The sequence below is a fragment of the Bos mutus genome, chromosome 3 (genome assembly GCF_027580195.1).
Source record: "Bos mutus isolate GX-2022 chromosome 3, NWIPB_WYAK_1.1, whole genome shotgun sequence".
In the NCBI taxonomy this organism is placed as follows: Eukaryota; Metazoa; Chordata; class Mammalia; order Artiodactyla; family Bovidae; genus Bos; species Bos mutus.
The window spans coordinates 15,200,929-15,213,424 of NC_091619.1; the positions used below are offsets into that span (position 1 = coordinate 15,200,929).

At 44.8% G+C, this 12,496-nt stretch overlaps 1 protein-coding gene across 1 annotated transcript; it reads left to right on the forward strand.

Annotated features, from left to right (window-relative positions):
• Nucleotides 1-208: 208 nt before the first annotated feature.
• LOC138985787 (late cornified envelope protein 3B-like) lies at nt 209-472 on the forward strand. The gene has a single exon (XM_070363399.1). The coding sequence runs from the start codon at nt 209-211 to the stop codon at nt 470-472; it is 264 nt and encodes an 87-aa protein (XP_070219500.1).
• The last annotated feature ends 12,024 nt before the right edge of the window (nt 473-12,496 follow it).

A 12,496-nucleotide genomic window follows, 5' to 3' on the forward strand; every position in this document is an offset into this window, starting at 1 on the left:
AGGAGTAGAGAGTGAGGGAACTGTCTTGCCAGGTCAGTTGAACTTGAGATCCATTTCCGCTTTCCTCCTGAATATCACAGCTCAGGAGGTAGCTGGGATTAGAAGCATAGGCCCTAGTAAGACCGCTCACAGAGGAGACACTGACCTGGAGCTTGTGCACTGATCTTTTCTCCTTGAATGTGTCCAGGCTCACTGACTTCCCGCTGAGATGTCCTGCCAGCAGAACCAGCAGCAATGCCAGCGCCCTCCCAAGTGCCCTTCCCCCAAGTGCCCCCCAAAGAGCCCAGCACACTGTCTGCCTCCAGCCTCCTCAGGCTGCGCCCCCAGCTCTGAGGGCGGCTGCTGCCTGGGCTCCCACAGGCGCCGCAGGTCCCACCGCTGCCGGCGCCAGAGCTCCGACTCCTGCGATGGTGATGGTGGTCTGCAGTCCGGGCGCTCTGGCTGTGGCCAGGGATCTGGAGGCTGCTGCTGACCTGGCCTCCTGATGCTGAGACACGTGATTTCAGAGGAAACAAGAATCCAAAGCCTTTGTCAGCCTAGTGTTTTCCTTCCCAACACCCCAGTCTCTGAGCCCTTGGCCATTGCTGAGATGCTCCTGGAGAGCGGCTGAGCCCTCCACAGTGGATCTTGCTATCCACTCTCCAGGAGCCCACTGGATACCCACCTCATCTCTGCTGGAAATTATAGTATCTGCCCCCTTGATTGTCATCACCCCTGTCTGATCCTATGAAAGAATAAAGTTTTTGTTTCCTCTGCATCCTAGACTGTCTGTGACTTTGCTGCAGGGCAGGCTGTTCTGTGGGAGAAGAAAATGGCAAACCACTCCAGTATTCTTGTCTAGGAAATCCCATGGACAGAGGAGTCTGGCAGGCAACAATCCATGGGATCACAAAAGATTTATTTGGGCTTCCCTGGTGGCTCAATGGTAAAGAATCCATCTGCCAATGCAGGAGATGCCAGTTCGATCCTGGGTCCGGGAAGATCCCCTGGAGAAGGAAATGGCAACCCGCTCCAGTATTCTCACCTGGGAAATCCCACAGACAGAGGAGCCTGGTGGGCTACAGTCCTTGGGGTCGAAAGAGTTGGACATGACTGAGCAGCTAAGCAACGATAGCAGGCTGCTCTGTGAGTCTCTCTCCTCTCTGCTCCTCCAGCCACCACCACTTTGCATAAGGAATAATACACTGATTCTAGATCAGAAAAATTAATAGCTCCAACTCCTCCAAAAGGGCTTGTAGGAAAACTTTATGTTGGTTCATGAAGGGGAGAGGGGTTACTGGTTTTGATCCCACACCAATGAAAGGCCTTACTGCCCACTAAGTAATGGTGTGAAAAGTGCTCTGACTCCGAAGCAGACTTCTCAGGGAGGTGACCACCACCACCAGAATGTGAAAGGCAATTCCAGGATCCCCATTGAAGAGACAGGGATTGGGAGCTGAAGAATCCAAAATCAGCAGAAAAGTTGTTGAGAGACCAGGGGAGGAATGGAAGCCCTAACGGGTAACTACTAATTCAATTTCTTCAGTAAAGATCTGGGGGCAATTAAATGGTGAAAGTGAAAACTGGAGTGGTTCTAGATGTGGAGAAATAGGATGCGGACTCTGCATGTAAACATCTGACCTAAGAAAATTTGGAAAAAGAGAAAAGTGATAGTGGGAGATGGCCCTGGTTTTGAAAATGAAAATAATCATAAGATCAAATATTCATTTAGCACCTACTGTGAGCCAGGCATAGTTTTAATTGTTTGGCATACAGATCCTCAAATGCTTCTGACAAGACTTGGATGTCGGTTCTCTCTCAGCTATGGACACAAAACCATATTGTGTTTTTGTGTTATTGTGTTATTGCATGTTTCCTTAACTTGCCAAGGTCACACAATTTGGCAGCAGGGCCTTCAGTGCAACCAACGTATTACCCTGATTTGCTTCAAAGCAAGTAATAGGGGACTTCCCTGGTGGTCTAGTGATTAAGAATCTTCCTGCCAATGCTTGGGGCCTGCGTTTTATCCCACATGCCTTGGCGCCACAGCTACTGAGCCGATGCCCTGGAGTCCAAGCTCCACAACAGGAGAAGACGTTGCAGTGAGAAGACCATCACTGCTGCTGGAGAGTAGTCCCCACTATCTGCAACTAGAGAAAGCCTACACGCAGCAATGAAGACTCAGTGACGCCATGAATAAATAAGCAGCAACTAACAGAATGCTTTCTAAACTACTTTTTTCCAATCCAGCTGTGTTTAATATTGCTTTTTTAACTCTATATCACTAAGATTCCAAACCACATAAGTCATAGCTGCAAGAGCACCCATCTGGGGAAGGAAGGTGCTCTTCCCAATTTTAAAAGAAAGTCCAGCCATTGAACAACTGACCACGTCTCCTTATCGCCTATGGAAATCACCTCTTTACATGAGGATCAAGACTACAGATTGTGAAATAACGGAAAATCAGAAATGATCAGCCAGATTTGAGCCAAGATAGTTCTTAAAAAAAAACAAACAAAAAAAAACTAAAAAACCAATAAGACATCATAGAATTCCACTGCTAGGTATATACCCAAAGAATTGAAAACAGGGACACAGACACTCATGCAACTTTGTTCATAGCCGCACTTTGCAAGCTAGCAAAATGGTGGAATAAACCCCAGTGTCCATCAACAGATGAATGGATATACATCTAAAAATGGTTAAAATGGTAAAATTTATGCTATGTGTATTGTACCACACACACAAAAAATAATACAGTGTTTCCTACACACTTATGAATTCCATTCTGAGTACATTCATTTAAGTCCAATTTGTTTATAAGTCCAAGAAAGTTACCCTAACTACCCAACTAACAAAATTGGCTATATAGTACCATAGTTTAATAGGTTTATAATGCTTTTCACAAAAATGGTACATAAAAAAGAAACAAACACAAAAAATAAAACATTTTACATTTTATAGTACAGTACCTTGTAAACTACAATAGTACAGTACAATGGCTAGCATATAGGAGTGGGCATTGAGTGAATAGGCAAGAAGAGTTACTGACTGAAGGACAGAGAGGAGCTGGGAGATGGTAGAGCTGAAGGATTGTCAGCAATAAGAGACAAAGGGCAGGCTGCAATGTCACTTATGTCTGACGCTGACGGGCACAGGCTCTGGTTCCTTGGTGGAACCAGATGCACATTTGCATCTTTGAAAGTTCACAACTTGAAGGTCCTTATGTAAGGAACTTACTGTAATATAGACATAATAGTGTCTGAACTAAAGCCAAACTGGCACAGTAAGTTCATAAAATTAAAAGATCTTTAAAGCCCTTAATGTGTCTGCAGCCATGAAATTAAAAGACACTTACTCCTTGGAAGGAAAGTTATGACCAACCCAGACAGCATATTAAAAAGCAGAGACATTACTTTGCCAACAAAGGTCTGTCTAGTCAAGGCTATGGTTTTTCCAGTAGTCATGTATGGATGTGAGTGTTGGACTATAAAGAAAGCTGAGTGCTGAAGAATTGATGTTTTTGAACTGTGGTGTTGGAGAAGACTCTTGAGAGTCCCATGGACTGCAAAGAGATCCAACCAGTCCATCCTAAAGGAGATCAGTCCTGGGTGTTCATTGGAAGGACTGATGTTCAAGCTGAAACTCCAATATTTTGGCCACCTGAAGAGGTGACGTGAAGACGTGAAGAGGTGACTCATTTGAAAAGACCCTGATGCTGGCAAAGATTGAGGGTGGGAGAAGCAGGGGACGACAGAAGATGAGATAATTGGATGGCATCATCGACTCAATGGACATGAGTTTGGGTAAACTCCGGGAGTTGGTGATGGACAGGGAGGCCTGGCGTGCTGCGATTCATGGGGTCGCAAAAAGTCACTCAGACATGACTGAGCGACTGAACTGAGCTGAAAGCCCTTGGGAAGTGGCAAACTAGAAATCAACTTTCTAGCACGTATGGAAATCCAGTTCTTTAGACGTTAGGAACAAAAAAAGTACCAAAGATAATTCACAAGATGGAATTCATGTCAGACTTACTCTGAAACACACAGCCCTGCTCGACTGGCTGACACAGGATTGTTTGAGGATGCAAACGGAGGTATGGGACTCACACTACAGCATGCTCTGGATCCACAGCGTGGACAGACTATTTGCTACCCAACTGCAAACAATTCTTAGGTAGTACTCAGCCTTCATTGACTACATGAAAGCCTTTGACTGTGTGGATCACAACAAACTGTGGAAGATTCTTAGAGATGAGAATACCTCATTACCTGCCTCCTGAGAAACCTGTATGCAGGTCAAGAAGTGACAGTTAGGATTGGACATGGATCAATTGACTGGTTCAAAATTGGGAAAGGAGTACGTCAAGGCTGTATATTGTCACCCTGCTTATTTAATTTATATGGAGAGTACATCATGTGAAACCAGACTGGATGAAGCATAAGCTGGAATCAATATTTCCAGGAGAATATCAACAACCTCAGATATGCAGATGATACCACTCTAATGGCAGAAAGTGAAGAAGAACTAAAGAGCCTCTTGATGAAAGTGAAAGAGGAGAGTGAAGAAGCTGGCTTAAAACTCAACATTCAAAGAACTAAGATCATGGCATCTGGTCCCATCACCTCATGGCAAATAGATGGGGAAACAATGGAAACAGTGACAGACTTTATTTTCTTGGGCTCCAAAATCACTGAAGATGGTAAAACCGCAGCCATGAAATTAAAAGACACTTCCTCCTTGGAAGAAAAGCTATGAGCAACCTAGACAGCATATTAAAAAGCAGAGACATTACTTTGCCAACAAATGTCCATATAATCAAAGCTATAGATTCCCAGTAGTCACGTATGGATGTGAGAGTTGGACCATAAATAAGGCTGAGCACCAAAGAATTGATGCTTTCAAACTGTGGTGCTGGAGAAGACTGTTGAGAGTCCTTTGGACGGCAAGGAGATCAAACCAGTTAATCCTAAAGGAAATCAATCCTGAATATTCATTGGAAGGACTGACACTGAAGCTCCAATAAATACTTTGGCCACCTGATGCAAAGAGCCGACTCACTGGAAAAGACCCTGATGCTGGGAAAGATTGAAGGCAGGAGGACAAGGGGACAACAGAGGATGAGATGGTTGGATGGCATCACCGACTCAATGGACATGAGTTTGTCCATTCCAGGAGGTGGTGAAGGGCAGGGAAGCCTCGTGTGCTGCAGTCCATTGGGGTTGCAAAGAGTCGGACATGACTGAGTGACTGTACAACAACAACAACTCAGCCAGGAAGCACAGAGGATGCTGAGTTATGGTTCAGATAACACACTAACACACACATCACATAACACACTCATAAATACAGACACACTGATGTTCCAGGATAGAAAAACTTGGCCTCAGAGTAAGATATATTTCCAGTAGTTTGAGAATCCTGGTGTTTAGGAGACACCTGTGCAGCTTTCACAAACTTGGGGAAGACCTCAGTCTGGAAAAGTCCTCAGGTTTGGATGTGGTGGATGTGATGGATGTGATGGTGGTCAGTAGCCTTGCGAAGCAGTGAGGTGTTGCTGATAGGACACAATCCAGCCTTCCCCTTGGGCCCTCTCCAATCCAGGCTGCTCAGTGCTCTCCTCTTCACTCTGAACCCTCGTCCAGGAAGATGCTGGAGTGTGGGCATGAGGAGGATGCCACAGGCTGTGCCACACACAGCGTCACCAGGCCCATGAAAAAGAAAACTAAATACGAGGGACACCCCCAGTTCTGGTTGTCCCTGTACATGATTCTGACCTCTGCACTACAACCTTGACTTTATCACTTTAGAAGAGCCATTGTTCCCTTCCTAACCTCACATTCTATTTCTAGGATTCCTCACTTAATTTTTCACCTTTAATCTCCTTACTGCCTCCTCGTTCCTGGCTCTTTTCATTAGATACAGAGGCAGAAGGAGAGGGTGCAGAACAAAACATGATCATGCCAGAACAGAGGACAGGCATGGAGAACAGCCGAGAAGGGTCTGGCGCACAGCTCAGCGACTGAGTGGTCTGGGACAGAAATGACAACTACAGGCTGAGAGGTTAGGGAAAGAGAACAACCAAGGGTCACCCTTGACCTCGGGCTTTTTCCAGAGTGGACAGTGGTGTTATTTCATTTCTGAGCTGAAGGGTGACAGGACAAGGTGCTGATTCAAAGAAACAAGTGCAGCCTTAGACATGTAAACCTTTAAGTTTATGAGATTTTCAAGTGTGTAGAATGTTAGAGTCACTGCAGAGATACGGAAACTGTCTAAGAACTTTGGGGTCAAATATGTGTGTGTGCTTAGTTGCTCAGTCGTGTCCAACTCTTTTCAACCCCATGGTCTCTAGCCCACCAGCCTCCTATGTCCATGGGATTCTCCAGGCAGGAACACTGGAGTGCTTTGCCATACCCTCCTCCAGGGGATCTTCCCAACCCAGGGATCAAACCCAGGTCTCCTGTGTTGCAGGTAGATTCTTTACTGTCTGAGACACCAGGGAAGTCCATATATATAGAGTCAAATATATCCTGATTTAATTCCCAAATTCTGCTATTGTTTAAGTGTGAGCCTGGACAAATTGTTTAACTTCGCTGAGCTTCCAATCCTTTATCTCTAAGTGAATGATACTTTTAGCATCCCCCTCACAGTGAGTGAGGGTTGTGAAAAATAAATGAGATCAGTGTATCAAAAAACACAGTGTCAGACATCTCTGGTGGACCTGTGGTTAAGACTCCGCCTTCCAATACAGAAGGCTTGGGTTTCATTTCCGGTCCAGGAATTAAGATTCCACACGCCACATGGTGTGGCAAAAAAATAAAATAAAATAAAAGCACAGTGTCTAACACAGAGATAGCGTTTAGTAAAGAGTAGTTGGGCTTCCCAGGTGGCGCTAGTGGTAAAGAACCCACCTGCCAATGCAGGGGACATAAGAGATGCAGGTTCGAAATGGGTTTGATCCCTGGGTCGAGAAGATACCCTGAAGGAGGGCATGGCAACCCACTCCAGTATTCTTGCCCAAAGAATCCCATGGACAGAAGAGCCTGGTGGGCTACAGTCCATTCTCAAAGAGTTGGACACCACTGAAGCGATTCTCTTCCCCCTGATTTCCAAATTTCTGCATTGACACCAAGTCTCAGTTTCCAGTCCTGGAAGTTCCAAAGATATTTTGGGGTTCCCCATCCAGCCAACCCCTAAGCCCTAGGGAATCAGTGAGTCAACCTCCAAGAGAACTCACACAGCTTCTCCCTCCTCCTCATCCCCAGAGCCACGAGCCTCACTTGAGTCCTTCTCATGTTTTGCCAGGCAATGCCCCAGTCCATCTCTTTCCCTCCTCTCCTCTTTCCCATTGACCTAATGGCAGATAAGACTTTCCATGGCTCAGGTTAGCTCTCTCATCAAACCATCAGTGAGACTCCATGAAATAAAAACAGACTCATCATCATGTTCCAGGAAGAGAAAAGGGGTTAGTGTGGAGAACATGGTGAGGAATGGGGAGAGCAAGACTAGAGAGCAAGGCTGACAGGGCACCAATCACTGAGGACCTGGAGGCCAAGGTCGGGAGCTTGGGCTTTATTCCAAAAGCTATTGGAGTATTTTAAAGCACTCTAATCTTATCTACAATTTTCTTTATTGCTCAATAATTGGCTTCCTTGGAAAGGGGGGTAGAGACAAGAACAGAAGGAGCAGGGCATTAGAAGGCTTCCACAGCTCAAAGGAGATGCTTGTGACCAGGTGAGGCAGTGGAAAGCAGAGATGGAGAGATGCAAGCCAATTCAGGAACCATTTAGGAAGTGGACAAGACAGGAAATGTGGGCGGTTTGGGTTGGGAGGGGAGGGCGTCTAGGAGAGGAGAACAGTGGAGGGAGGATCCTCTCCCTTTTCTAAGTTCTAAATGGCAAGTGCTCTGGAGGGCTGGTGGTCCTCCTACAGGAGAGCCTCACTTTTGCAGCAACCACCCCTATGGTGATTCAAAGCCCAAGTGCTGTCCTGACTACATTTTTCGATAATCTGGAAAATTGCAGGGCAAGGGGAGGGGAAAGAAGAGTCCTCTGCCTATATATTTGATCAAAAAGTTCATTCAGATTTTTCTGTAAGATATTACAGAAACAAAATTTTTGGCCAACCTAATGAAACAGCCTATACCAGTCCCAGCGGGGGGAAAGGCCTGAATCCTCCGAAGGATGTGTGCCTCCCACAAAACAAGGCCAAGGCCCACAGTGCTCTCTCCAAGGCCCAGCCTTTCTGGCCTTACCTACCTCTAGCTCCATTTGTGGCTACGCCCTCTCTCGCCTGTGCTCAGGCTACCTGGGAGTATCTGTGGTTCTTGGAGGCCGTCCCACAGTTTGTATTGGCTTGTGCGACACAGAGCTTAGTCTGGAGTGCCCTTTGGCCCGGAAGAATTTTGCTCATCCTGCAGGACTCAGCCCAAATGTCGATTCCCTCACGAAATCAGTTCCTTTCTGATCCTCCACCCCTCCGCAACCCCCATGTTCAGTCAGAATTAGTGGTCCTACTATTGCATCTGTGACTGCTCATCGACCTCTCTCCTTCTCTAGAAAGTGAGCTCTGAGGACTTACTCACCTCCCTCTACTTATATTTCTACAATGTCCATCCCAGACCTCCTTACCCCTTATACTCACTTGCGCTTATGATGCTGAGCTGCTTGTTCTAACAGGACCAGAGTGGCACGGACCAGGTGAGGGGCCAGCAGCAGGCTGACTGCAGCCCTGTGTGTTGACTGCAATACATCTATGCTTTGAGGCCTCAGAAATCTCAGTGCCACATACGCTCCCAGAGCCACCCACAGGGATCCACACCAGCCCCAAAGCACAGGCTGGGATCTGTTCAGGGGCACAGAGTTCCAGGAAAAGGCAAAGACAGTAATGAGGAGCGTCGCTGAGCACAGGGAAAGGGAATCAGGGACTTCCCTATAGCTCAGATGGTAAAAAATCTGTCTGCAATGCACAAGACTTGGGTTCAATTCCTGGGTCAGGAAGATCCCCTGGAGAAGGAAATGGCAACCCACTTCAGTATTCTTGCCTGGAGAATTCCATGGACAGAGGAGCCTGGCCGGTTACAGTCCATGGGGTACATGATTAAGCAAATAACCAATACACACACTCAACGTCAGCTGACCTCAAGATCGCTGATGGAGAGCTGCAAGAGTGATAGAGCCACCTAGTGGCCACCTGAGGTGAGTGTTCCTCAGTCCCTCCCCCAAATCAGCTTCCAAATCAGTGGGAGCTGCCCTAACTGATCATGCAATTTGCAGCCCGAGCCGACAAAAATTACACCCATGGCAGATTCATGTCAATGTACGGAAAAACCAATACAATATTGTAAAGTTAAAAAAATAATAAAGTCACTCAGGTTGAAAAAAAATTATTCTAACAAAGTTTTAAAAAGAAAGCAACAGAACAAAAGCGTTTATGGTATTTATTCAATCACATTAATATTATTATATACTATTAGTCCTACATCATTCCTAGATAAGCACAAATGCAAAAAAGTAATAACATATGTGGGGTTCCCAGGTGGAGCCAGTGGTAAAGAACCCACTGCCAATGCAGGAGACATACGGGACTCGGGTTCGATCCCTGGATTGGGAAAACCCCTTAGAGGAGAGCATGGAAACCCACTCCAGTATTCTTGCCCTGGAGAATCCCACGGACATAGGAGGCTGGTGGGCTACAGTCCATAAAGTTGCAAAGAGTTGGAGACGACTGAAGCAACTTAGCATGCAAGCAATAACATATTAAGGAATAAAAAATATTTCTCAATTTTGAAAAATCAAGAAAGAACAAAGGCAATTAACAAAAGAATTGTAAGTGGCCAATATGTTCAACTTGCTTTGATAAACAAAAAAGTACTTTCCACCTGTCTTTTCGTAATTACCAGTTTCTAGACACTTGAGGTTGTGAAAAATGGATATACACATGGCAGTGGTAGTGGTCATTTTAACTGGTGTCCCCCAAAACTTAAAGTCATTGGATTTAACAAAATATGCAAGATAAATAAGAAAAATGCAATATGCTGTGTGTGCTATTTAAATCGATGAATTTTGTTGTTGCTGTTGTTAATGTGTGCCATTCTTTAGAGGAGCAATAAAGTAGAACTTGTTTCAACATTCAACAACAGAGGAACAGTTAATGAAAATATTGTGCATCACAAGATGGATGAACTATTGCTCCATCATTCAAACCGCCTTCAAAGATGGACACATTATCATGATGTATTATGAAAATGTAGCATATAAGGTATATACATGTTGTCAAATTTGCATTCACATTTGTGAAATTTTTCACATTTCCAAAGTTTTCAAAAGTCTAGCAAATATATATTATTTTAATTATAATAAAATAGCTTTATTTTTAAAAGAAAGTAATTAGGCAGAGTGAAAAGCCCAAGAATTAGGAGTCTTGATGCTGCCTGGCCCAGAGGAAGAAGGGGCTTAAGGTATCAGCGCTAGAAGAGTCATCCCCATCATTTCATAAATGAAAAAACAAGATGTCACTGCTCATCTCTGGTCACCTGGAGTCAGTGACCACCTCTCCAGACTGCTGCTGTGCAGAAAAGGGCAGCCTCTTAACCGGAAGGAAAGAGAAGGGGGACTGTCCCCCTGGGAGCAGCCTCCCTGGGTCTTGACTTGAGCCCTGGGAGGACCCCAGTCCTCAACTCGCCCCCAAACCTTGGTGGCTGTCAGGACTGGCCTATTCCACTCCAACAAATTAAGATTCTGGCGCTGTTCCTAACCTCAAAGTTACTTTTCCCGCCCCACCTGCGGTGCTGCTTCTCACTGCTTCCTGGGCATGTGCTCAGTTGCTCAGTTGTGTTCGATTCTTTATGATCCCATGGTCTGTAGCCCTCCAGGCTCCTCTGTCCATGGCGATTTCCCAGGCAAGAATATTGGAGTGGTTTGCCGTTTCCTTCTCCAGGGGATCTTCCTGACCCAGAGATCGAACCCGCGTTGTCTGAGATGGCAGGCGGATTCTTAACTACTGTACCACCTCACTACTCCCTACTGACAATCACTTTTGTCCTTGTTTACAAAATAAGTACCTTAACTTTACTGTATACATGTGAACTACCTATGACATCAAAACGCTCTGCCATTGAAACCTTATTTCGAACTAACAAAAATTCAAACATTATAGGGACTCTTCCTTGGATCTTTTCTAGGCAGAAAAGCGATGCTGGGAGAGCCACTTCATTTTTGGGGCTCTATTCTGAGCCTCCATCAAGCCCCCTTCTACAAAACCTTCTGCCTCTTAGTACCTTGAGAAGCAGAACAAAGCAGGGGAGAAAGTTTCCGTGGGCTTTGAACGTTCATCTTTAAAGAAAGTTGCATGCATCTCTCACCCGGCGCTACATCGGCTCCTCTGGCTTCCCCGGGTCTCTAGTGCGGCTGGACGGAGGCAGACGCGAACGCTTCAGCGAAAAATAACACAGTAGGATTTTCACTCTGTCATACTTAAGCTTTATTCACCACTTTCGGGAAGTCATAGTCCCTGTTGTTATTCTAGTTGTCAATACAATTTAAAATTAAACTGAATTAGAAAGAAAAAGTAATAATAAACCGGCATTTTTAAATTCATGAAATATTTTTATGAGTTTTTATTGTTAAATATACCCAAACTACATTTTGGGACAATCTGGGACATCACAGGCTCTGCCATGTTTTCTGAATGGGCCTCCTCATTGACTTCAAAACTACTTGCCTCTTTTAAAATGGTTCCCACACTTTCCTGAAAGGTGATCCAAAGGATAATTCCATTGCTGTACCTCAATGCCACGTCACCATAGTTACTAACAGAAAATAGCAGCTTCAGGGGGTAATTTGTTTCCCTAACAACACACACAAATAAACAGACGCTTATTCACACATATTTACCCACGTGTTTCTCTACCTCCAGATACCAAGCAACATCTGGACTCCAAAAATAGCTGGCATACTTATTTTGCATAATTCTAGAGTAGGAGGAGAAATACTGAAACAAGCAATCTGTTTAATTTGGATGTCTAACCTACCAGTGGCCAGATCGCTGTATCTCCATGATGCAACTCCTGAGGGTGCCTGTAGGGGGAGTATGGGGCATGGGGAAGGTGCGCAGGATTTGGATTTTGGAAGTGGGCAGTGCTATTAGTACTTCCTCTATGATGGAGATAATAATAATCGGTTTCTTGCCTACATACACGTGTCAAAATAAGATAAAGAGTTAAAGAAACTGTGGGCTAAACCTAGAATGGATATAAATGATTATGTATAAGGAAGATAAATGGATCCAGGAAGGAAATGGGGCTTTGATGAATGTCCCTTGTTTTGTAATTTTGAGTTCAGAACAATGTAAATGTTTAATTCAGGATTAAAAATAACATTTTAAATTCAGAAATATCTAAACAGTGAAAACAAACTATGAGAAATGTGTCTAAATCTACATGAGTATAGTTATGCAGTACACTGACAAAAGAATTATTTCAAGTAACTTTAAAACACAGTATTTTGACTCTACACTT